At 41.0% G+C, this 27,270-nt stretch overlaps 1 protein-coding gene across 4 annotated transcripts in view; it reads right to left on the reverse strand.

Moving 5' to 3' along the window:
* Positions 1-27,270, reverse strand: part of LOC107378864 (intermembrane lipid transfer protein VPS13B) — a 462,085-nt gene that overhangs the window by 289,574 nt on the left and 145,241 nt on the right. For all 4 annotated transcript variants that reach the window (XM_015949323.3, XM_015949324.3, XM_070550848.1 and 1 more), the window contains exons 18-19: positions 22,559-22,693; positions 21,691-21,870 (exon numbers count right to left, since the gene is read on the reverse strand). In XM_015949323.3, coding sequence (XP_015804809.3) covers positions 21,691-21,870; positions 22,559-22,693 — 315 coding nt within the window. The remainder of the gene's footprint in view (positions 1-21,690; positions 21,871-22,558; positions 22,694-27,270) is intronic.

Below are 27,270 nucleotides of genomic sequence, written 5' to 3' on the forward strand. Positions count from 1 at the left end.
GGTGGGATGAACAGGGAACCACTGCAAACTGATGCTTGTCTCTGTCACCAAATATGAGAAGTTGTTTCAAGTGAAGAAAGAAAAATTCTCCACTGCAGTCCAACTTCTAGACTACCACTGGCCGGGTGCAGAGACACGGTATATCATTACGATACTCTGTTCAAACCCAACAGCTGAAAGATAAAGTGTTAAATCGGACTACACTCATTTGAGTGTGCACAAATAATGACAGTGTTCTGGCATTCAGTCAGTCTAAACATTACCCTCTCTAATTCCACAATAAAAGCCCAAACCTGATTAACTGGTGCAGGGAAGCCAATTGTTTTGATTTTGCTGTGAGTTGTTTGATCTGACTGTGTGGAATGTGGCGACCTTTGATCCAGTGACAACATTCAATTAGATAAGGTTAAGTAAATTGACCTCCTCCATCCCTGCTACTCAATCTAAAGCTGGATAAAGGGTAAATAGCTGGTAAGCACACCCCCTCACACTCACGGATAACACAACAATGTGGGATATGCATTTCTGGTTTGAAATAACTGAAAAACACCCTATTCCCTCTCTACTTCCATCTAGACCTAATTGTGATGCTGCTTTGCATTCATCATGGGAGTTAGGTCTCAGAATTCCAGTTGCTACTAGAAACAACCAGGGGCCTCATTTATAAAGCTTTCTTATGCACAAAACGGGGTCGGAAAACTGCATAAGCAACTTTCCACGCAAACTTTGGGATTTATAAAAGAAAACAACTAAGGACCTGGCACATTTTGGACATGGGGAGCACTTGGAGTGCTGCTGCTGAGAAGGATACAATTATGAATCCCAGCAACATTATCACTTGTACGCTTGAGATCCACAAGGCACTTGCATTAACCATTTATGGCAGAAAGTGGGCGTGTTGAGGGCGGGATGTGATCCAGAAACAGCTGAGCACATTTCTAGTTAGTCTCAGATTTATAAAGTGGAGATTGCGTGAAGCTGTGTGTACTCCATGTTTTATAGGTCACAAGCCTACTTGGCGTAAGTAAATTTTTTTGCTGAGCTTAAGTACGGTTTTAGTAAGGATTCTACACAATGTTTTATAAATGAGACCCCTGTACATCATTAAAAAAATCCTCAGGAACATGGATACCTTCAAAACAAACCAGCTTCATTTCTCAAAATTTAAACACTGCAGCAACCAGTTGTTTAAGATATATCTAATTATCACCATCATTATTTATAAAGCACCTTATCGTGACCAATGTGGTCAAACAAAGCCCTGAACAACCATAAAACATAACAGGTACAGTACATAAAACTATAGAGTCCATCTGCCTTCAATATGAAGTCTGCCAGTACCCCTTGCTGAACAGCAGCCCTACACCATGATCCATCCACCCCCGAACTCAACTATTGGTATTGTGATGTTGGAGTGGTGGGCAGTGCCACTTCTTTTCCAAACATGGTGTGAAGAATGACCAGTAAAATGCCAAGAAGTTCAGTTTTGCTTTCATCTGACTATACCATGGTCTCGCATTACTTCGCAAACTTCTCCAAATGTTTCACAAACTTTAACCGAGCTTCATCATGCTTCTGGTTCAGCAAAGTACCAACACCTGATCATCTAAAGTAACACCTGAGCATCTAAAGTAACACCTGATCATCTAAAGTAACACCTGAGCATCTAAAGTAACACCTGATCATCTAAAGTTACAACACCTGAGCATCTAATGTAACAATACTTCAGCATCTGTAACGAAATGAAATGACTGTTTTCCACCTAAAAGTCATTTTCTCCCTCTTAGGGCTGGGGGTAAACGATTATTTTTAAAACGATTATTCTGACGATTATTTTATCGAATAGTCGACTATTCTAATGACTATTTAGAAAATTAATCTAATGATTATTTTTTATTGCACAATTAACAAAAACCAGAAAATCTCAAATAAATTCCTCAAAAAAATTGATAAATTGTTACTGTAAGAGAATAAACACTACAGGCCTTCCATTTTGTATAACACTGCTTTTATTGTGTTGCGGTTGGTTATGTTCTGGTGACGTGTAGAACTTGGGAGTGCAGGCTGCTGCCTGAGAGGTGGTTGAAGATGGAGTGTCTCCATGCTGCTTTGTTTTGGTCACTTATGTGCGTGAGGCGAGTGATGTTACGACCCTTCCTGGGGAGTTTGGCTCGTGTGCAAAAACGAAGGGACAATAACGGGATTTAAAAGTTAAAATGATGATCAGGTTTATTAACAACTACAAAAAATCATAAATCTTTCCATCCACAGGTTGGGAATAATAAAACTAATTCTGCCTGTGGGGAATTAAAACAAAAGTACAAATAAGTAGGGATGTCCCACTGGGCAAAGATTACTGGGTTCTGGACAAAAATAAGGATCTCCAAAGGTCCAAACTCTAAACTGGGTGGTTAAACCAAACTCAAGATGATATTTTAAACTAAACCGAAACCCACAACACTCTAAATGTAATAAAAGGGAGATCTGCACCAGAAAAAAGATGAACTCTAAACCAAAACGTAACAGCTTATCCAAACGCAATAAGCTGTTAGCGAAGATGCTAACAGTAGCTTTACCAACGTTAAGTTCAAGTTACCAAGTTTAAATAAACCAAAAACACCCAGCAAACAGACCAGCACGGAGGAGAGACTGCTACCACCAAAACAGCTCTCCTAATGTCTGAAAGAAGCTCCTTAATGAAGGGAGAAACGCTCCCGGTGATTTTCTCCATCTGCGGTAGAGACGAAGCAGCGCATCTGACCCCGGAAGTTGTTGTCCGTTGCCGGGAGACGAAGGTGGGCAAAACAGGAAAAGAATCTAGTAATGGACGGACGTTGTTCCGGGTCTTCGGTATTTGGCGGAGATGTTAGTGAAGGTGGAGAAGAGGGCGAACTGGAGGAAAAACAGGCAGATTCCACCTCTATTTACAAACTCCTGGGGATGCAACAAGTGGGCGCGGTGCGTCGACTTCCGGATCTGACGTCGACAAATTTTTAGAATCGAGCCGTCGACGTCGTCGAGGCTTCGCTACAGCCCTACTCCCTCTCCTCAGCAAGAACTAATCTGCATGAGATATTGCTCAAGGTCATGTATTTGCTTCTAAAACTTTTCCTTTCCAGCTCAAGAGAAGAAGGAAGACAAAGGACTCTTTCTTTTTAATAAATCAAAGAACTCTATTTTTAATAAAGCTAATCAAACAAAGTGTTAGTTCAACAATAATGTGGACCAATCTGTGAAATGACATTGTAATGATTAGTATGCTTTAATAAGTAATATGACTAATCTAGCTGAAGTGGAAATTCTGACTACACGTAATGTAAATGCATGACACATTGCTTTTACTCATCCAATCGGAACCTTCCTTTCTGAAGCGTGGCATAATCTCTGTGGTGTTTATAAATCTGCCCAACTTTGATTTGACCATAAATCAAAACATCCAGATTAATAAAACATTCTAAGAGAAGTATCGGACCGGCCACCCGGACTTCCTTTTTAAGCAAAGAACCAACAAGCTGGATAAAATCTGTTACACTTTACCAACCAAGCAACGGTTCCTTTCAGAATAAAAGCTGAACTCACTGGCCCTCCAGGTCCATCTGACGCTGTCAACCAACTGTCGCTTTTTACCTGGAGACAATCCAAAGACTAGTCTGTCATACTGCTGACGCCGTTTCATCGGCTCCGGTACCGAAAGGGGGGTCAGAGGACCTGGCATTCTGGATCTGTACGGAGGTCTCATCCTAAGGGTATGTGTGGAGCGACAACATGGCGTCTCATGTGTTTATGAAACTCCGATCATAGCTTAAGAGCAAAACCTCACTTCACACTCAGACTTGCTTCTCCAGATACGAGAGTTCTGATGACAACATCACTCACCCATACACCATTCATCTCACGTCTCATTCACACCAAGATTCATCCATTCACTTAGAATTTAGAGTTAGTCTTGTTTAAAATTGTTTAGAAATAAATCTTCCACACCAGAACTAAGACTACCATTTATAATAGCCAAAACAAAGGGTGCCAGCACCAAAAACACGCCCCTGAATATCCCGGGAGGGAGAACATCACAGGGAGAACCAGATGGCTTCAGCTGGAGGACCAGCTTCTCCAACTCAGGCATGGATACAACCTGAAAAACACCTAGCAAGGCCGAGGTGGCTTTGGGATCAAAGAAATGGTCTGGGAGTGATTGATGTCAGCTCTAATATTTGAAACTTTACCAACAAAAAAATGAAGAAAAGCATTACAGTTTGAAGCAGTTGAAGGTAGGCCACCAAAATCAGAATGAGAATTGTCCAGTAAGGAATTCACTACTTTAAATAGTGTGCGTGAATCGTGAGAGTTGGACTCCACAATGACAGTAAAGAATTCCTGCCTAGCCTGCTTGACAACTTCCTGGTATTTGAACAGAGAATCTCGATACAAGTCACGAGAGACCTGGAGATTGTCTTTTATCCATTTACACTCTGCCCACCTGCAAGCTCGAGTCTCAGTAGACAATCAGGGTTCAGTCCTGCGTCTCGTTTTCAAAAGTCCAACAGGCGCAATCTCATCCAGGATGGTCAGAGTGTGTCAAACTGGCACTGAGAATAACCTTTCCCCCTCAACTAATAAGAACTCACTAAACCTAGCAATCCGAGCGGGATTTCAAACACGGCTACACCTGACGTGAGGAGATGTCACAGCCAGCAAGCAAGGGGCTTTAAAACTGCATAAGATGGGCGAATGATCTGAAATCACAGGACTCAATACCTCTACATTAACAGAGAGGCCAAGCGTAAGTGCCAAATCCAGAGTATGACACTGTATATGTGAAGGACCCAGAACCCCCGTGACAAACTAAAAGGGTTAAAACCTTTAGCCATTGGCTTGTCAGGGCAACACACATGAATGGTAAAATCACCAACAATCAAACATGGCCGTACTTCAACGCTTTCCCAGCCAAGAACTCGGCAAGTCTTTAAAAAACCACATTAAACTTAGGAGGGTGGGTGTGTGTGTGTGTGTGTGTGTGTGTACTTGCCTTTAACATATAAAGACAAGTACACACACACATTGACAGGTATCCGTACACACACACACACACGCACGCACGCACACACACGCGCGCGCACACACACACACACACACACATGCTCCTGCTCAGAAAGTGACATAGTGCCTAGGTAAATAAAGATGTTTACCAGATCAATCACATATAGCAGTAGCTTTTAGATGAAATGTAGGTTCTGACCCTCCTCGGGGAAGTGTGTGATGTTAATGATCGACCACATTCTGATGTAAACATCTGATGAGAAACATTGGGTTCCTCCACAAAGCAGGTTAAAAAAGGGACTTGTGCACTTTTAGCTGAACATTTGTCACACAACAATGAGTGAGGTACAACAGTGGACTAAAAGGACTAGTTGCTTTTAACATTTCTATAAGTCAGCTGTGCTGGGCAGCAAAACATATTTACTTTGGGTAGAAAAGGGAACAAGAACAAACTATTCTGCTGTCTATGGATGTGGCACTCTGGTAACTTAAGGAGGAGGAGGAGGAGGAGGTGCTAACCAGCAGGCAGGAGGCCTCAGTGTAAAAGTACAAACTACCAGGTAACATGTAAGGAATACATTTAGCTTTTATTTGTTTCAAATTGCTGCCTATTTTATTTGGTCCCAACTTCCCATACAAGAGGCTTTAATAGAGTTCTGTGTGTCTGTCTAAACAAAAAATACATTTAGATTTGGTTCCATTTTGTCTACTAGAAATCTATCAGCACCAAAACGTCCAGGCAGCAGCTTAAACCCATCCAGTTGCTGCCTGAAACAAAGCCAGGGTGTTGATTTAACACTCTATGGAGAGAGCAAACACACACAAAGGAGGGGAAAAAGCATGATAGATGGACGTATGAAAGTGCGACAGGCCTCTGAAAGATTGTAATGGAGAAGCCTACTAAGGCAGATCCCACATCACTTCACCCCATCTATGGACAACCAGCACAGCCGCTCTGGTTACAGAGGAGAGGGAACGGGAAGCCCTGCAGCGTTTTCAATGTGTGCAGGCACTGTGTGTACAGGTGTGTGTGTGTGTGTGTATTTACAGGTGTGTGTGTGTGTACAGGTGTGTGTGTGTGTGTGTGTGTATTTACAGGTGTGTGTGTGTGTGTACAGGTGTGTTTGTGTGTATTTACAGGTGTGTGTGTGTACAGGTGTGTGTGTGTGTGTGTGTGTGTGTGTGTGTGTGTGTGTGTGTGTGTGTGTGTGTACAGGTGTGAGTGCATGTTTACAGGTGTGTGTGTGTACAGGTGTGTGTGTGTGCGTGTGTGTGTTTGTTTACAGTTGTGTGTGTGTGTGTGTGCGTGTTTACAGGTGTGTGTGTCCCGGTGTGCGTGTGTGTGTGTGCCGGTCTATACACCAACGGGAGGACTAACACAAGTGTTTTACTGAGCTCTACTGGTTAATTTTAGAGGTTTGGTGTAAATTAAGTTTAAGTTAAGGTTAGGATTAGAAGTAGACTGGTTATGGTTAGAGTTAGGGTTAGGCACAATCCAGTCACTAAAATAAATGGAAGTCAATGACGGTCCTCACAACGAATGCTAGACTAGAAAGTGTGTATGTGTGTGTGTGTGTGTGTGTGTGTGTGTAGCGGTCAGATCAAAGTCAGCAGGCGCTTCGTTTCCACCTGCTCTCATTAGTCTTTGGCACTACAGACCACCTGTTCCTGGTGGCTAGGTCCCTCAGGACTAATGCACACATACACAGGCCAGCATGGGTAGGGCACCAGTCTAACCATACCATACAAAGCTTTATTCTATTGCAAAAGGACAATGAAATATGTCACAGCTAAACATGTTGTGTGTTACTACACCATTACCATTCTCATGTAGCACAAATCTTTCAAAGATCTTATCACTGAGATTAAAGACCCCCCAACCCCCCCAAACCCCCATTCCCACAGATTTGATGGTATGGAAAAGAAATCCAAAACTGGAAGGGTTTATAGAGAACATCTTTAACATTTGCTCTGCTCTCTGTGTGCCTGATTAAAAGTAACATTCTGAGACCCCAGCGTTCTGAGAAAGGCATAAATCATTGTCTCACAGCTGCTGGCGTGCCAAGGGAAAACACATGCTATCCCTCTCTTTCTGTCTTCTCTATGATCAGAAGCCCACCAGACTCGTCGGTCCCTCAACTAATGAAACTCATAGCGAAGGGGTGGGTGTTGGGAACACCTGCAGGCTCCCACCAGTTCCACCGTCCAGACCTCATCACACCTCTACTAACCTCTACATCTTTCACTTGAGCTTACCGCTTCCATCCAGGGCCCTCATTTATCAATTGTACTCATGAACTGATTGTGCGTATGTTGTGCATGGGAACGATTTAACGCTTTGTGTGGTATTTATCAGTTTGCACTTGTGAGTTAAAATGTTCCTAAATATAAGAACAGCTGTGACCATGCGTAGGAACGCCTCTAGTGGTAGAACGGGGGAGAAACGCAGGACTCATCATCCACGCGTGTTCCTTATCCATAAATTATTTTACACAATAAATAAATACGACAGTGGAAAAATGGCTAAATTGATGCTAAACATGTGACACGTGTGACTGTCGGGAATCTGACATTATATCATGGCTGATCTGTGTTATTGGAGGATCTACCAGAACGTTCTCTCTGGAAGAAGAAGAAGAAGAAAATATCATTTCTATAGCGCCTCTCAAGATAAAAATCACGAGGCGCTTCACAAAAAAAATATAGCTGATAAACTAAATAAACGAGTGTCTGATCGTGCTGCAGACATGTGTCGTCAATAATTTGGCACTTCAGTGCATCTTAGTTAAAATTTAAATATTCTGCCTAAAACTGGCAGTGTTGTGCCGTTGTCAGGTAAAAACTCTGCACTGTATTTTAATTTAAATCTGCCACCGCTATTGGCTAAGGGGTATGCTATGATGCAAACTGGTACATTATGATGTCACAATGCTGTTGTGAGCCTGTGTGTGTGTATTTGTTAGCAGCTCCGCCTTCTCGGTCTGCCAGGCAACAGAATTTGTTGCATTTTTCAAACATGAAGTGGGAGTGGAGTTAGACTCTGGAATGGGTTGACTTGCTCTTTAACAACCCGTTACTCCACAACTGATCAGATTCATTCTTTTATTTGTTCCAGATGGGAACCTCACCTCTGTCCGCGTTTATAAACTCTGCAACTTATTTGGTTCTCTTGCACTTGCCTGTAAAAAAAAGAACAGCTTATATAGAGAATTCATTAAAAAGAGAACTACAGAATCTGAAAAGAAATATAAAAAGTATAAAAATAAATTAACTAACATAATGAGAACTTGTAAAAAAGAATACTTCATCAAAAAGTTAGAAGATAATAAAGATAGCATGAAAGGGATATGGAATGTATTGAATAGTATAATAAAAAATGCACCAAGAACTAATGACTACCCTGGGTATTTTATGGAAGGGACAAATACTATTAGTAAAATGAACGAAGTAGTAGATGGATTTAATGATTTTTTTGTACATATAGGGCCAAAACTAGCCGCAGAAATAAAGGTTGATATGATAGAAAAGGAGACTGGAGGACACATTGAAAGGAATGCAAGTTCAATGTTTTTAAGAGCAGTGGAAGAGAAGGAGATATATGATATTGTCAGTGGACTTAAGAACAAAACAAGTACTGACTTCCATGATATTGATATGTTAACAGTAAAGAGAGTAATAGATGGTATTGTAAAACCGCTACAATATATTTTTAATTTGTCTTTCCAGGAATGGGTTTTTCCACAAAAAATGAAAGTAGCAAAAATTATTCCCATTTATAAATCAGGTGAAAAGCATTGTTTTACAAATTATAGACCAGTGTCGGTACTCTGCCAGTTTTCTAAAATACTGGAAAAACTATTTCTAAAAAGACTTGATAACTTTGTGGAAAAGCATGATCTGTTGGCAAATTGCCAGTATGGGTTTAGAAATAACAGATCAACAGTTTTGGCATTGATGGATTTAATGGAAGAAATAACTGAATGTATGGATAACAAGAAGTATGCACTTGGAGTTTTTCTAGATGTAAAAAAAGCATTTGATACTGTTGACCACAAAATTTTAATAATCAAACTGGAGAAATATGGGTTTAGGGGTGTGGTATTGGATTGGATAAAAAGCTATGTGATGAATCGACAGCAATATGTACAAATAAATGAGTTTAAATCTAAATTGATGGATATTGAATGTGGAGTACCTCAAGGATCAGTATTGGGACCAAAATTGTTTATAATGTATATAAATGATATTTGTAAAGTATCGAATATCCTAAAGTTTGTAATTTTTGCAGATGATACCAATATACTTTGTTCAAGTGGGGAATTTCAACAGGTTGTGGAGGTGATCACACAGGAGTTAAAGATATTAAAGACGTGGTTTGATAGAAACAAATTGTCCTTAAATTTAAATAAAACAAAATTTATGTTATTCGGAAACCATAAGAAAGATATTAACATTGAAATTTGTGTTGATAATGTATATCTAGAAAGGGTTAATACCATAAAATTTCTTGGTGTGATCATTGATTATAAGGCCTGTTGGAAATCACACATCACTCATGTGAGGGGAAAGTTAGCACGGGGCATTGCTGTCTTGGGGAAAGTGAAACATTTTCTGGATAGGAAAACATTATATATGTTATATTGTGCTTTCATATTACCATACATGAGTTATTGTGTAGAAGTTTGGGGAAACACATATAAAAGTAATATTCAGACTATAATCATAATGCAGAAAAGGGCTATTAGACTAATAAATCAGGAGGGGTATAGGGCTCACACAAACGCACTCTTTATTAAGACGCAAGCTTTAAAATTCCAGGACCTGGTCAAGTTTAAAACTGTGCAAATAATATATAAGGTAAGGAAAGGGATGCTCCCAATTCAAATAAGTAAATGGTTCTTAGAAAGAGAAGGGAGGTATAATTTTAGAGGGAAGTGGAATTTAAAAGTACAAAGAGTAAGAACAACATTGAAAAGGATGTCTATTTCAATAGCGGGCGTTAAATTCTGGAATGAGTTAACAGAAGAAATAAAGGATAGTAGTAATGTAAACCAGTTTAAAATAAAACTCAAAAAAGAAATGTTAAATAAGTATAAGACTGAAGAAAATGCAATTAACCCAGGACGGCATGCAAACTGATGTTTAATCTCTTCTACAAATTAGAAAATCTAAATATAGTTCTAGTTGAACATGAGAATTTAATTTATTTATTATTATTGCTTTTTATTGGGGGGGGGGGGGGGGGGTTTGAAGGCATTGTAATTGTTTTGTTGTTTACATTTTGATGATGAGGATGTAAACCTGAGGGGGTAGGGCTAAATAAGTATACACTTCTCCCTACTCCTTTTCAAACAATTGCGTGGAATGATTTTTATGAAATGTTGGTGAATGTATATGTTTGAAATAAAGTGAACTGAACTGAACTGAACTGAACTTCGGCAGCCAGTGTCTCAATCTCACTGTCCAAAAAGCTTTTATTTTTGCAGAATAAATAAAACATGGAATTCCCTCATGTATCGAGGATGTGGCATGACTAAATATGGCTAATAGAGGGCGTACCTGTCTGTAAGTTGCTGTGAATGGACATGAGCACCTATCATCAGACGGTTGTGGAGGAACGTGCGTGCAAAAGGCCACCGCACGTTTCATAAACCGGTCTTTTGACTGTTCGTACACACATTCTAAAGTTGGGTCGTAGGAGGGAATATAGGGCAATTTCTACGAATGTTTGAAAAATGAGGGCCCAGGGCTTTCCAAGTCGTTCCAACACATCAGTATCGACCGGCACAAGCCTGAGCTGAGGAACACAACCGCTGCCCAGGAATCAAGGTTTTGTCTCTTCTGGTTAAAAACGAAACCACAGAAAGCCTTTAGAGAGCCCAAAGAGGAGAGAGTCTTGTAAAACTTTCTAATTTTAATAAAGCTAAAGTCCCATTAGTCATCACACACTGGTGAAATGACATCTCCACGTGTGACCCATCCCTGAGAGTAGTGTGAGCTGCAGCTGTGGCTGTGCTCAGGGAGGCATTGGGTCCCATTAAACATAACCCTAACCCGACTGGGATTCGAACCCCAATCTCATAATACTAGGCCACTGAGAAGGCTAGATAAGGTAATAAATGACCAAATAAGAAAAACAAAGCAAACCCGTGAACTATTGTTTTCAGCTACACACATGCAGATCCTCTGCTAGTGTGCCCAGCAGGCTGCAGACAGCTGGATGGGGTTGTTGCTACAACAGCCTGCTCCTCAACATCAAGGTGGTGATCAATCCGATGCAACCTCCCCTGGACTGTAAACACTAACACCCAGTCTCTCTGAGTAGTTTAATCTCCACAGTTGTGAAGAAGTGATTTCTTTCTTATCTAGTCTGCTTCTTAAATACCAAGAACCCCAAAACACCTTTTTGTCTGCAGTGAGACATGCTGGTAAATCTGCAACAAGCGTGAATGTCCAGGTCTACAGCTGTGTACTATTGTGTAATTCACACAGGGTGGGGATGACATAATCCATAGACATGGAAATAACATCTCAGAAGTGCCAACGGTTATGCTTTATCACACATTGTGCCTAAGGTTGCTCTGGAAGGTGTAAATAGCACGAAACAGGCCCTTTAAAGATGGAATTATAAACCAATTCAGAATTTTTCTTTCAATAACAGCCTAATAAAAAAGACTGGTTCTGTTCTGGGGACGACTGTGGAACCACTGGAGGATATAATGCAAAGAAGGATTCTCCAGAGAATCAAGGAAATGATGGACAACCCTGAGCATTCTCTTCACAAGACTGTCTGACAACGGAAGAGTGTCTTCAGTCAGAGGCTTCTTCAGTTTCGCTGCAACACTGACCGCTACTGGAGATCCTTCCTGCCAACAGCCATTATGATATACAATAACTCTTTGACGACTTGATTATTATTATTATCCTGAGCTACTACAGCAATCAATTTCCCTCTGGGATTAATAAAGTATTTTTGAATTGAATTGAATTGAATTGAATAAAAAAGTTTTCTATATCAGAAATTTTCTTTCTGTGAAAATGCTTGTGTTTTTTTTATACTTTTTTAATGTTTTACTTTTTTGTTTGAAACAAAAACTAGTTTTCTGGGTGGAGCCTTGTGGGTGATGACAGGCCACTCTTCATTGGCCAATGTCTTGGACGTGACCCCACTCTATTATTACAGTCACTGAGCATACACAGATGGTGTGGCAGACATGTTATGAAGGGAAAATACTCTTTTAGGTTGGTACGTTCAGTCACACAAACCACCTGCTACAACCTCATGACCATTGAGCTGTCAGGCTTCAACCATCATGGCTCTGTCACAACCTCCACATATCATAGCAAACACTTTTATTTGACTTAACTTACTTTAATATTTCTTCTGGACAAACAAGCCCACTTTCAGCTCATGGTGGTTTTTGTTTATTTTATTAGAACATGAAAGAGATCAAAGTTTTAGAACTTAAACAAATATTTAATTATAGTCATACATATTAACTACAATTTAAATTGAAAAATACAGCAAAAATCCCTTTAATCTGAAGGTTTATATACCCAATTCAGGGTGAGACTAATAACTTCAGTCACTAAAGTGACGATTCTCATCAGCCGTGACGAAACAGAACTTACAGCTGATACTGGCACAGAGGAGGACACAACCCAGCAGGACGCCTGGATTGTACCTAAAAGCACTAATATCAGGAGCCATTTCAGATGTTTTCATACAGGCCACCTTGGGAACTTCAAAGAGCACCAATGACTAACGAGACACCACCAACGCTGCCCTTTAACTTTGGAGTAAAGAGAATTAGCAACATTAGCAGCTAATGGGTTAGGGTTAGGAATGTATTGTGTTGAGGAAAAATGCAGCTTCATTAGAAACCTCACACTTAGCTAGAGATGAACTCTGTAGGCCACCTGAAGCCTGCACAAAGGCCTCAGAGAATTAATTAGGCTGACTGTGGTGGAGCATCTACAGAAATTACCGTAATTTCCGGACTATAGAGCGCACCTCAATATAAGCCACACCGGGCTAAAAGCCGCAGATATCTACTGAATTGAAAACGTAGTTTAACTGAACGTAACTGAACTGATCAGTATCAAACAAAACAGAAAAGTTATTGATTAGTTTATTCATCGTCCTCCTGCGCACTGAAACCACTGAAGTCATCATCTTCAGTGTCGGAGTTGAACAGCCTCAGAAGAGCTTCGTCACATACCTTTTCTGTGGCGATGCCAGTGTGGCTCTCCGTGTTGCTGTCATCACCTCGGGGTGAAGCTGGGAAAACAAGCAGCGCCATTTTACTGTGAAAAAAAATCCTCCTGGGCGCTTTCTGTAGCACTCATTAAGCCATTCCTTCATTGGACTTTCTAGCATCCATCCTTTCTGGTTGACTAAAGCTGCACCTCATTATAAGCCGCATGGTTCAAAGCGTGGGAAAAAAGTAGCGGCTTATAGTCCGGAAAATACGGTACAACAGATTTGATTTTGATCTCAGTTTTAAGGTGGCCCATTCAGAAAACGATGAGCAGTGTTGGCATGTAAATGCAGTTGTCCCAGTGATGACTTTTAGTCTGTTTACGATCACATCCTGGTTTCGAGTGATAGTCTGAAGTGTTCTGAAAAAGTGATGGGACGTCTTTTATTGTTTTCGTAAGATGTTTCAACTCTCATGCTAAAGACTTCATTATTTCAGCACTAGTCTGGGCCAAACAGGACCCTCTGACTGAGGCAAGGTCACGTCGAAGATAAAACAACCAAACACAACCCAAGTAAGGAGTCCAGTGCAACGTGGAAAATTCTAACTAAAGGACCACACAGCAGAGTCCTCTCTCCGCTGTCCACCAATGACAAGAGACACGACTTTAGGGACAGTCGCATCCACCTTTAAGACAAAACCCTGATAACGTGAGAGATGAGTGTAGGGATCCACACAGGGTCAGCAGATAAAACAAAATTAAACAGGTGAGGTGGCCTGTAGTTTTATCCATGAAACAGCTGAAGCTGGCTTTAGTGTGACCTCCTCTTGATCACTAGCTTCTCTTCATGCTGTTAGCTCTATCAATTCTATCTTTCTCTGGATCCTGTGTTTTCTTTTCTTATTCATTTCTGTCCTCTTTCACATTTCTTTATTTCAGTGTTTCCATATTTCCTATTTTTTACAGTATTTATGAACCATTTTTGTTCGTTGCTCTTATATAAAGCACCTCCTAATATTTATCGCTTTGTAAAAGTTGTTTCTTCTTCTATTACTGAATCCTTTTGAAGCCTCATGTGAAACCCTTATTAATGTTATGAGGAAACACAGAAAACTGCTCAACCGCATTGGATCTACTGAAAAAGACCATTTCACAGCAGAGCAGCTTAGATGTTCTGTGTTCAAACCCACGCCTTTAATCGAGTTTAATTTATTAGAAAGTTCCAACCTCAACTCTACTAAATAAAACGCATTAGTCTGATTCTGAAGGAGTTTTGTGAGTGCACGCTGACTCCCTTTAACCACTGCTAAAAGCCACTAACCCACTGCATTCATTTTCTAAGTAAACTGGAATTCTGTTTTAACAAACTGGTAAACAAAGAGACAGAAAACAGATGTCGCTGGTCAGATTTTAGGGCTACTAAATCTCTGAGAATCAGCTTTGTGTCAAAGGGATGAACAACTAAGAGAGAATAAAGCATGCCTGGGCTGATTGCTTCATAACAAATGTAATCACCCTCACATTAAAAGTCAGGGGAACCTATACTATAGATATGCACCGACACAACCATCCAGTCTATACATCAGACCTAAAGTATTGTAATAAAACTGGCCACAAGATTTTGGACTTTTCTGAGTTTTAAACAACAAAAAAACAGGGAAGCAGAAGGAAATGGCTTCTGGATTGAGTTAAGGGATCCATAAGAAAAGTGCTGGTGATTTCCAGATCCTGTCACAAGCTCTAAGACTGAGACGACACAGAGATCACACAAACATAACCAGAGGCAAGGCCTCTCACTTACAGCCAACTGCAATCAATCAAGCACAGTGAAACATGAAAGTAAGAATAAATGTATGAGTGCGCCGCTGAAAGTATACATTTATCCTTCAGTTTAAGCTGTTTAGGCACTCTGAGCAAACACTGGAGGGTTGATACTTGTGTGTTTTCTTATCTCAGTGTTATAAATACTAGGTTTTACTTTCGATTTCCAACTCAAGTCTTATGATAAATGTTCATTTGAGTTCAGATTGAAAGTTTAAAGGGTGTGGCTCATTAAAAATTGCGCCCCAAATGAAGCTGGGCATAAATTATAGATCACTCATCTCTGACCTGTCTGTTTAAAACTGAACCAAAACATCCTTTTTAGCTGCCCTGATGGAGGGCTGGACGTCTCACCTTCTACCGCAGGGTTTCCCTTACATAGGCGTAGCCGTGGCGGGCCGCCACGGCTGAAATCCCACAGCCGCACCAACAAGATCCCAAGTTTTTTTTTTTTTTTTTTTTTGCGCTGTTTCCAGAAGAAGCAGCGGGAACCACTATGTTGTCGATTGTGATCACAGCCGGAGGGCAGCAAGGAGGAGCAGGCAGGGCAGGGTGAAGTTACAGCATAAGTTACTGAGTTTAAAATTAGAAAGGTAGCAGTGGATATAATGCTTTTTGGTTTACATGTTTCAATAGCATTAAGATAAACGAGTGTTGACGATCTTGACAGGGTTTCCTCCAGTGCTTATTAGGCCAGGTTTTCCTCCCCCCACCAGGCTAAGCATCACTTATTCATGTAAAATTTATTTTTTCGTGTCTGACTTTAACCGCATCTAATACTGTATTACAGCGTGAGCGCAACAGCGACAACTTAAGATCGATGTGTGAGCAGCCTGAGAGATTGGGTGTTTTCATCTGAACCCTTAAAACCTCCAGCAGGCTACGCTGCACTATTGACGTGTTAGCGCCGCGACGTAACAAGTCTCGGAGAAAGCGTAAAAACACATTGGACGCTTCTTCTGAAGCGGGAAAATAACACCTCTTCTTAAGCAGAGCTCGACGTCGCCTCAGCTCGTTCACTTCACCCTCTGCCGAGCCGGACTGAGCTCGATAACATTGACCCAGCACAGCCACTGGGTCGTTGGAGCTGCCCCGTGACTGCCTGAGGAAAACCTGCAGGTTTCATCAGAATCGTAGTTTCTTGTTTTTGCTGGGGACCCCCTGTATTTTACCGCTCCCTCCTGCAGTCTTCCCCTCTTAACATTTAAAATGATTCTGTAAATTCTGTGTATCAATAGAAACAATCTCTGCCTCTGACAGCTGCAGTAAATGTAGTCTCCAAATAATAAATAAGAGGTGCATTCATCTGTGTATCTCCTTTGACCCGCATTAGTGATATTTTCAGCACCAGAACAGTGAAGCAAGGAAACAGATTCCTGAGTTTGTTGGTAATTTTATTTATTAGGTGCATCTAACTTGTTGTATTTTTCTCTGAAATGAGATCAAATCAGTGCTTCTATGGGTTGTCTCCACTCTGCACTAGAAAATCCCCCCCCCCCCCCCCCCCCCCCCACACACACACACACAGCTGGAAAAATTCCTAGGGGAAACACTGTACCGTCATGTGGCTGAGGTGTTTCACAGAAAATAAACTAGAGTGATGATCACTACAGGAGTAAACACCTGGGAAAACAAGGACAAGGTCTAATTAGCTTCCACGAAGGGAGCAGGATTTAACACATCCTGGAACCAGACACTAGAGGGTGGCCTTTTACAAACCAGGTTCCCTGAAAAACAGTTTTTTATTTGTTATTTTGAAATATGTTCAGTGACTCTGTTTAATGCAGGCTGAACATGAAAATAGTCTCCTACATCTATCTCCTGCATTAGCTTCTGATAAAGAATAGACGGTGAAACTCACATCTCATCTCACATCTGAAAACCACAAAACGAAGAGCAAACAGTCTCAGTGGTAGTGTCGTGTTGCTGCTAGCCAATCAGAGGAGATGTTCAGATACCAGGAAATAATAATGACTCCAGATGCTGCAGTCTTCTACTTCCTGAAAGAGGAGCACCAGAGCTTGTTTTCCCACAGAGATGGACTCAAAAAACATTTGTTTTTACTGCAGATGTGTGGAAAAAAGACTCAACTTGTTCCTTTAACGTCCAGTTTACATTTTTGGTTCTATAATAATTACATGGGAGCAAAAACTCCAGCATTACAGAGTTTTTCTGAACGTCTCCGACAGAATAAGACTCTGCATTTATCATCCTATCAACGTTTTTACAGATACGCCCACAGCCACCTGTAGATGACAGCTATTACACAGGACATGTGGACTTACCGAAGGCTTTGATGCAAGTCTGACCATCATACAAAAAACAGACATGTGCACACACTCAGGCTGCGGCACATACAGAAAGGTTCCAGTCTGGTGACGTTTTATATGTCAAGCCCCTCTCCTGTCTCATGCATGATTGTATTGACGGGTCTTGGACAGATAAAAGAAGGATTTCTGGCACAAACTTTGAATTTGCACCCATGTGTGATGGTGTGCCCTTGGGTTCCCAGCATATTGAAGTTAAAACAAGAGAAATGAAAACATGTAAAAGTCATAAGTGGCAGAAAGTAAAATCACAAAAATGTTCAATGAGACTCCTAAAACACTCCTAACTAACATGTGGAGGATAATAAAGAACATCATAGATGGGGGAAAAGATATCTTAGAGCAACAACAGATCTGCTGACAGAATGAGAAGAAAGGAGGAAAGACACGTTAAACAACGTCGACAGAAAAAAGAAAACCTGCATTATTGAGAAGGATTGCAGACCTATGCTGCTCAGCATCTGCTGGGGATACACTCTGTGCTTCTGGGACTCAGACTTCATCTTCTTTCTCTTTGTGGTTCTTTTTGGATTTTCTGCTTTGTGTTTATGTCAGGTTTTAATATTCAAAAATATGCACGACTTTATGAGCCATTGCTCTGCTGAAACAATATGTGCACTAAATCAAAGTAATAACCTTTCAGAGAAAATATTATAGAGAACAAACCTAAATCATTCTGTCAGTAAAGCTGCAAAAGGTGGTCTCGATCTTGGTTTAAGCGTGCATAATTTAAATGAGCTGCTTGCTTGGACGTGGCTTCCATCGCTCTAAACCGGTTTGTATTTTTATGTCACTACTGACTTACTAAACCATATGCTGTATCATCTTACAGTCTGAAACTATCTGAGATACATCTCATTGCTGGCATGTTTACGGCTCAGAGTCCTGATGCGATTCAGGGTCTGCTTCAGGGCTTTATGAAAGTCAAGGCTGAAAGATAAATCCTAAAAATCCTCGTAAGAACAGTGGTGTAGAGCTGAGATGTTGAGGACAGCTCTGACAACAAATAGTTAGGGTGGATTGTTTTACATTGTCTTTAGTGTCTCCTGCTGAGTGGCAGAAAGTTGCAGGATAACTAGTGAATCACTTAGAGTGGGTCTTTGGGGAAAAAATGTCAAGTCTACCTTCCTCATGCAGATTGTCTGGAAGTAAAAAGGTGCTGCCCCTAGAATTACTGTAGCTCCACATGTATATATATATATATATATATATATATATATATATATATATATATATATATATATATATATATATTGACAGGAATTTACTGAATAAATCCTTCTTCTTTTTTTAACAACTGCTCTTAAAGCAGAAACTAAGACAGAAGGACTTTTACTGGGCGGCAGCTGTATGCACTGAGGGGATGCATGCTACTGCAGAAGATCATCTAAGCGCTCCAGCCAAACCCAAAAACATGAGCTGTTCTGACTCAATAGCAGCAAAACATACATTGACAGATGAAATACACTACCATACCATACTATACCATACCATACCATACTATACCATACCATACCAGACCATACCATACTATACCATACCCTACCATACTACACTATACTATACTATACCCTACATAATAATAATAATAATAATAATACATACATACCACACACCACACCATAGAAGAAGAAGAAGAAGAAGAAGAAAATATCATTTCTATAGCGCCTCTCAAGATAAAAATCATGAGGCGCTTCACAAAAACAAAAACAAAAAATATAAAAATTGTAAAAATATAAAAAAGCATTTCGAAAATGTTTAAAAATATATTTAAAATGAGCAAGAATAAGCAATTGCGATTTAAAAGAAAAAATGTTAAGAAAGAGAGAGAGTGAATAGGAAAGAGGGAAATCAGTGGACCCCTACCATACCATACCATACATCCATCCATCCACTGTCTGAACCCGCTTTTTCCACGTAGGGACGCGGGGGGCTGGGGCCTATCTCCAGCGGTCCATACTATACCATACTACCAAAAATACTATATACCATACCGTACAATGCCATACCCTATACCATGCCCTACATACTATACCATACCATAACATACCTACCCTTACTACACCATACCATACTATAATATACCATACCCTACCTTCCCTTGCTATACGTACCATACTAGGGCTGCACAATATATAGAAAAATTATCGTCATCGGGATAATGATGTGCGATAGACCCATCACAAAACATGTCAAAAACGGCAATAAATGTTTGGTTCAAACATTTCCATCCGTGTCATACATCAACTTTTTGTAAACCAGCTCTGTTTTTTACGCGGAAGTATTATTTGACCAATCAAATGTAGCCCTTCTGATATGCAGCCAATCAGATGGGTCCGTTCACGTAATATGTCTGCCCCTACGTAGGCCCTCAGGATGGAAAGCAACACCCGAACTGAGTTAGCGGTGCCGTTCCCTTGTTCGTCATGCTGGCTCAGAGCAATGAATGCACTTTATGCTGAGGTTTTAGGAATCAGCGCTGCTTTCAAACGTGAACGTGAGTCCGCTCAGTGTCGTTAAGCAGCTAATAATAACCGGGCTGACTCCGACACGTGCCAGTGAACCAACCCACCTTCATGTTGCTAGTGTTCCACCGGGTGGTGATGTTAGCGCCAGGCTCCGGTTAGCTTCCAGCTAAAAGGCTACAGCACTCTCCTCCCAGTCCCACCCTGCTAAAGAGGGCCTGGAAAATTTCCCCCACACATCAAAGTGATTTTTCATTTTTGAGCTTTTATAACCTCGTTAATCAGGATAGTTGATTTGCTGCTGTACATTAACTGTCGGTCAGAAGCTCTGCTAGCCGGTTATCTTAGAGAAGCTAGTTCAATTTGTTAGCTTGCTATCAGAATCATAGTTACAGTTTCATCATCTGAGCTGCTTTTTAAGATCTAGGTAAACTTGTTCAATTTGGGGTTAAAACCAAACGTTTTCACAGTGATATAATGTTCTGATTACTGACATTTTGCTTATGGTAGGGTGCTCTGATGTCCATAATAAATATTGGTCTGTGTGTGTTGGTTTCCTATATGTGTTTATGTTTAGGGTCCCGTCGGTCTGCCTGGTTATTTTCATGTCCATAAGTGCTATACTGCCTTCTGTTTCTGACTCATATGTGAACTTTATGTTGTCTGTGTCCTCTGCTGCCCGCGTGTCCTCTGCTGCCTGTGGATAAACGGAGTAGGAAGTGACGCCACCATCAGCGTCAGCTGTGAGGAAGTTTGCAGCTGCGAACAAAACTGTCAGCAGCAAGGTAGAAAAGAAACCTTTTCTGTGTTTTAAAAAGGAACCAACAATGCAGTATACCTTAACATACCATACCGTAACATACCTTCCCTTGCCATACCATACAATACTATATATACCATGCCCTACCACACTATACTATGCCATACCATACCTTCCCTTGCTATACCATACCATACTATACCATACCCTACCATGCTATACTATACCATACCATACCATACTATACCATACCCTACCATGCTATACTATACCATACCATAACATACCATACCATCCCTTACTATACCATACCATACCCTACCATACTATACCATACCATAACATACCTTCCCTTGCTATACCATACCATACTATACCATACCGTATCATACTTTTCCTTACTATACCATACCATACTATACCATACCTTCCCTTGCTATACCATACCATACTATACCATGACCTACCATACTATACTATGCCATACCATACCACACCTTCCCATACTATACTATACCATACCCTATCTACTATACCATAACATACATTCCCTTGCTATACCATACCAAACTATACTATACCATACCATGCCATACTTTCCCTTACTATAGCATACCATACCTTCCCTCGCTATACCATACCATACTATGCATACCCTACCATACTATACCATAACATACCTTCCCTTGCTGTACCATACCATACTATACTATACCATGCCCTACCATACCCTACCCTACCATACTATACTATAATATACTATACCCTGCCCTACCATACTATACCGCACTATACTATACTATTCTATACTATACCATACCATACCATACCATACCATACTATGCTATACTATACTATACTATACTATACTATACCATGCCATACCATATCATACCATACCTTCCCTTACTATACCATACCCTACCATACTATCCCATACCATATTTATATGTGTACATGTAAAGATGGAAGGAGATGACTTGTTGACGGATTCTTCCCAGAAGCAATGAGAAGATATGGCATGTGGTTGTGGACTTAAGAGCAACAACACTCATGTATTTTCCAGCTAAGTTCTTACCAGAGTTCCTGCAGTGATCTCCGAGTTGAGGGACTTGAACAGAAAAGGCCAGCAAGTCAGGGGCCAGTAAAGACTCAGGCTTTCGAATCTCATTAAGCCAGCGACTCATGTGGAGTTCTTTGGTGTCAGATGGGCCCTGAATGAGGGGAACCAGCTTTTCTTTTACCCCCTCTCCTGAACCTGAAAGAGAAATATTAACACACCTTATTAGCTCATCTGCTTCAGTTAACACACACACACACCCATAACACATATGCAAACAGCAACGAGATAGTCGTTTGTATCATCCCAGTCCTGGACCAGTAAGATAAAACCAACCAAGGTTGGTGCCGATAAATTCAAGAATGTAGTTGTAGCTTAAACTGACCTTACAAACTACTTAAGAGTTTCAAGAACTGCAGGAAAAGATTAAATGCAAAATCAACAAACAGCACCAAAAGCATTGTGAACATCAATAAAGTGTTATGGTTTTGTTTTCATGTGAACATATTTCCATCAATCGATGATTAGATGTTTATTTAAATTAGGAAACACTCATTGCGCATGGTTTTGTTTTTAATAAGTACAGCTACACTTACTTTCAGTCTAACGAACATCATGTGTGCATTTTGACTTGGTGAACTCTTTGCCATGACACTAGCTCAATAACCATCAAAGACTTCACCACAACCCAATGACACCCTTCCACTCAAAAATAAATAAATAAAAAACCTAGAAACTGAATCAGATAGCTGGACAGAAATCAAGATAAAGCTTGGCAGGAGAAAGGGAGGGACAGAGACAGTGGAGCGTAAGAAGAGTCTTGTCTGTCTCACTCTTTCCCTCCTACACAGGCAGTAAAGTTTTAACAGGGCACAGCTGTACACACCTGGGGTCCTGGCGCACAATTTTACAGCTCCCACGGTTCCCGACGCGCATTTCACCATCGCACGGCTGCAGAACTTCAGCTCCAGGTTTTGGACCAAGCCTTCAAGAGTCGGTGACGGGCCTGGATATTTCACACCTAATAAAAAAGAAAGGGGGAGAGAGAAACAAGTGAATATGAACTGCAGTCCTGCAATATTAAAACACTGCTTCTGTGGCTTGGTTAAATATTTGATTAGTCTTAATTTTATTTTATTTTTTAGTACCAGCCAGGTGCTCTGAAGGAAAAATGAACCAAAACAAAAGAAGAAACAGCCCTGATGGACACAACACAGTTCCACTGTTTCAAGGGTTAAGGAAAAAAAGTATATTCCGTTTCATTGTATCGGTATTCAGTTTATTGTCAACATCAACTACTCTAGCACAAATATTTCATAGCATTTTTTTCCTCAAAGAAGCCTTAAAAAATAATCTCCTGCATTCCATTTTTTCATGATGTGATTGTTCATTAAATCATTACAAGATGGAGGTGGTGGCTACATATAAAATAATAATTTGTCATTTTGCAATGGATTTCCAACACGTTAAGAAGGAAGGGGGAAAATACTTGTAGGATAAGTAAAAAATCTGGAAAAAGGAAGTGATGTGCCAAACAGACTGTTGAGAGAGGAGAGAAATCTCCATCCATCACCTGACACATTCTTCCACTAAGCTCAGACAGCGTCCCAGGGAATGACACTGAATTCTTACATCATTTGTTCCAGAAAGGCATTACTGGGTTTCATAACAATCCCATCTTACATTAATACAGATTCATTTCCGACAAGTGCCTTCAGAACTTTTCTGTAACTTGTTATCTCACATGCTGGCTGTATACATATCACCAAGAGGAACAAAATCAAAGAAACCTGATAAAGGTATGCTGGTGAAGGTTCTCAGTCATCCAGGTTATTGTAATCCAAAGGGGTTTGAATGAAAGCAACTGCAGACACCAGCAGATACCCTAACTGGGCCTTTGTGAAATCAACAAAAAAGTCTGGAAAGAATCAACAGCAGCAACTAGCAAAGAAAAGGGCAACAAGTGCAAAGGCACCATCATCCCATATGTGGCAGGAGTCTCAGAGAAACTTAGAAGAATCTTCTCCAAACACAACATCCCGGTCAACTTTACACCCAACAACACCCTCTGGGGCAGAGGACACTGAGGTGGTCAAGCGGCTGCGTCTGACTGCTGACGCTCCGTGTGTTTTTATTTCTGCAGTGAGACAAGCTCACCTCACACCGTCCAGAGTTTGTTCTTTAAAGCTTCTAGTAAATCCACCGTGTTGACGTATTTTAACAAGTTTCCTCTGCGCTGCAGGAGTTAAAGTTTACATTATGGAGTAAAAGTCCGGCAGACGCGTTTGTTTATATTTGGCCGCTGCGCGCGGGGTGGGGGGAGGGGGTACTCGGTGCTGCGCACAGACAGCTGGTGTGATAGCTCAGAAAAGTGTTGATCACAATTTGCAGATCACCTTTATTTTTCATGGAGATCAGCCGCGGATTCCTCTTCTGTCGGCATTCTAGGAATTGAAACTAGAAATTGAAAAAAATAACATTTTTAACGATTACGGGAAAAACTAGCAGTTGGAACCGGTTCCAATCGATGCTCGATGTCAACCCTACTCATAAACCTTTTTATACACACAAGTCTCAATGAGACACACAACCTTGTTTTAAAGAGAAACATTCAATATTTCATTGATTTCTTGCTAACGTAGGTAACTTGAGTGAGAAGGTTTAGGTCTGGGAGTCGTGGTTCACCAGTGAGAAACTGAAATGTAAAGTTAAACAAAGCTGGCAAACGCGTTTCTCAGACACTAGCATTCATCATCCCACATTAGAGTTAGGGAACCTGTTAGGAGTCACACACACAAACAGTGAAACACCACCAACCACTCCCAAGCCTGAGCGTACAAATACAGGTTTGGAAACGGCCAGAACTCCTGACCTAACTCTCTAGCAGAACAAATCAATAGCTGTAAACTGCAACAGTTTAACAGGGAGGAACATTTAAAAATGGTTTAAAATCATATTTGTTTTTGCCCAAGTTGCCCAAAAGGCAGCAGAAAACATCCAATTAAACTTAGACTTGGGGAGTTGTGTAGACTCCATCTGTATTTCTGTTCTAAACATGCAAATAGTAGGGATAAAGGCAGGATTTGAGTAGACACACAAACACCACACTTAACCAAGAGAATTACTGGAAATTGCTAAAATTTCTAACTGCTGACTTCCCTTCTCCTTCTCTTTGAGACAAATTACCAATCAACCTCTTCACCTGCTGTCTGAGAGGCCCTCTACCCGCCCAGATGGGAGATGGTAATAACCCTCCAACAGATGCTCTGCCACACACTTAAAACATCTGCAGGTCAAACAGGGCAATGCTGCATGGCTCTGCAGCTTGGCATGATGACAGCATTGAAGGCAGAGGCAGGTGGTAGACCATGCCTCATGTTGCATATTTTTATTACAGTTTTATTTAATTTAAGCCAAATTACAGACTTATATTAAAGCTCTTTTTCTATTTACAGTGCAGTTACTGCTAGTGGACAGTTACATCATTACAGATCTGTGTCAAAGATTTAAACTATCCCTAACTTATTTGTTTTTTGTTTCCAATAATCCAAACGTCAAATTCTTAAAAGGTGTGGATTACTCTTTAATACATTTGCAGTGGTCTCTAGAAGGAATGCATGCCTTGCAGGCACAACTCGGGGCACAAAAAGCCCATAAACCACTGGCCTAGCAGGCCAAGTCTGGGACATCACAGCTGAGTTTCAGATAGAAGGATCTGGAGTCTTACTTCCTGATTTGTGGACATCTCTCCTCTGATTGGCTAACAGCAACACAACTCTACGACTGACTCTTTCTGCTCTGCAACGTTGATGTTTTATCTCCACCAATAACATAAGCCTGGAGAAGTTCTGCTGTGTGGGGGAGTTGCTAATGCTAACAGTTAGCTTCTACTAGCTGAGACACTCTGCTGTTTCCTGGACGCTAAACCAACAACAGCCTTCCCCGTCGTAAGTCCAGATGGGTGACTCCATGAATGTTAGTGACAGTGTAACGTATATCTGTCAGGATCTTCTAATCTTAGAGTTTCACCGTCTGTTTTCTATCAGAAGCTACTGCAGGAGATAGGTGTAGGAGACTATTTCATGTTCAGCCTGCATGAAACACTCCGAGTGGCCCGTTAGAATCAGAAATAATCATTTAAAAAGTGTTTTGTCTGTGAACTACACCTTTAAAAGTTAATTTTTGTGGATTTTTCTTTAGATTTTATTAAAGTATTTCAGTGTTTTCTTCTACATTTGAATGCTCATGTACTCCCTCAGCTGTATGACACAGGACCTGGGGAATCCATCCTTATGTTGATCACATTCTCAGCTCTGTGGGAGTCACCTTGTTGTTACAGTAATGCCATTTTATGTGCTAAATTGTTTTTATGTCATTCACCTAAAACTGGAACAAACTGTGTCTTGGTGATATGTAGCTGCATTAAGAACTTACATAAATTGGTTCTTTGCTGCCTTGTTTGATATGTGTCAAAACAACAATTGTTCATCTTGAAGGATTTCTAGCTCAGTATTAAATGGCTTAACACCCAACAATGTTTCTGAAAATGATTCGAAGCAGAGCTGAAAATGAGTAAAAAAGCAGCCAAAATCCAAATAAAAACTGTGAAAGATCTTCAGAAACTTGAAGAGCTGTTGATCAAGACGCCGTTACAAGATTAAAAGAAAATCTGGCTGTTTGGAAGCTATTTACACAGAAATGAGTGATGACTTCAGACCTTTGAACAATGCAGCATGTCTCAAAAGTAACTGTCACTGCACAACATGCACTTTGTGACGTGGATCCCCAGAGTCCCATCGGGTCTTTTTGGCCCGTGGGACTCCAGAGGTAGAGGAGGGTCCGTTGGATTGTCGAACCTCAGATTTAGGAGGAACAATGTGATTTTTGTCCTGGCTGTGGAATACTGGACCAGCTCTATACCCTTGGGGGGGGGGGGGGGGGGGTCGTGGTGGGTTTGTGGGAGTTTACCAAACCAATCTACATGTGTTTTGTGGACTTAGGGAAAGCGTTTGACTGCGTCCCTAGGAGCGCCCTGTGGGGGGTACTTCAGGAGTATGGGGTACCAGGCCCTCTGATACGGGCTGTTAGGTCCCTGTATGACCGGTGCCAGAGCTGGTTCCACATGCCGGCAGTAAGACGGGCTCGTTTCCAGTGGGAGTTGGACTCCGCCAAGGCTGCCCTTTGTCATCAATTCTGTTCATAACTTTTATGGCAGGATTTCTAGGAGCAGCCAAGGTGTTGAGGAGATACGTTTGGTGGCCTGAGGATCAGGTCTCTGTTTTTGCAGATGATGTGGGTCGGCTTCATCAGAATGTGATCTCAAGCTTCTGCTGGAGCGGTTCGCAGCTGAGTGTGAAGCAGCTTTCATGAGAATCAGCTCCTCTAAATTCAAGGCCATGGTCTTTAATCGGAAATGCAGTGACTGGAAAAACGAGATCTTGGATACAAGCGGCCAAAATGAGTTTTCTCCACAGGATGGCGCACTCCCTTTGAGATAGGGTGAGAAGCTCGGTCATCTCGTAGGGGTTCTGAGTAGATCTGCTGCTCCTCCACATCAAGAGGAGCCAGTTGAGGTGGCTCGGGCATCTGGTCAGCATA

The sequence above is a fragment of the Nothobranchius furzeri genome, chromosome 5 (assembly GCF_043380555.1).
Source record: "Nothobranchius furzeri strain GRZ-AD chromosome 5, NfurGRZ-RIMD1, whole genome shotgun sequence".
In the NCBI taxonomy this organism is placed as follows: domain Eukaryota; kingdom Metazoa; phylum Chordata; class Actinopteri; order Cyprinodontiformes; family Nothobranchiidae; genus Nothobranchius; species Nothobranchius furzeri.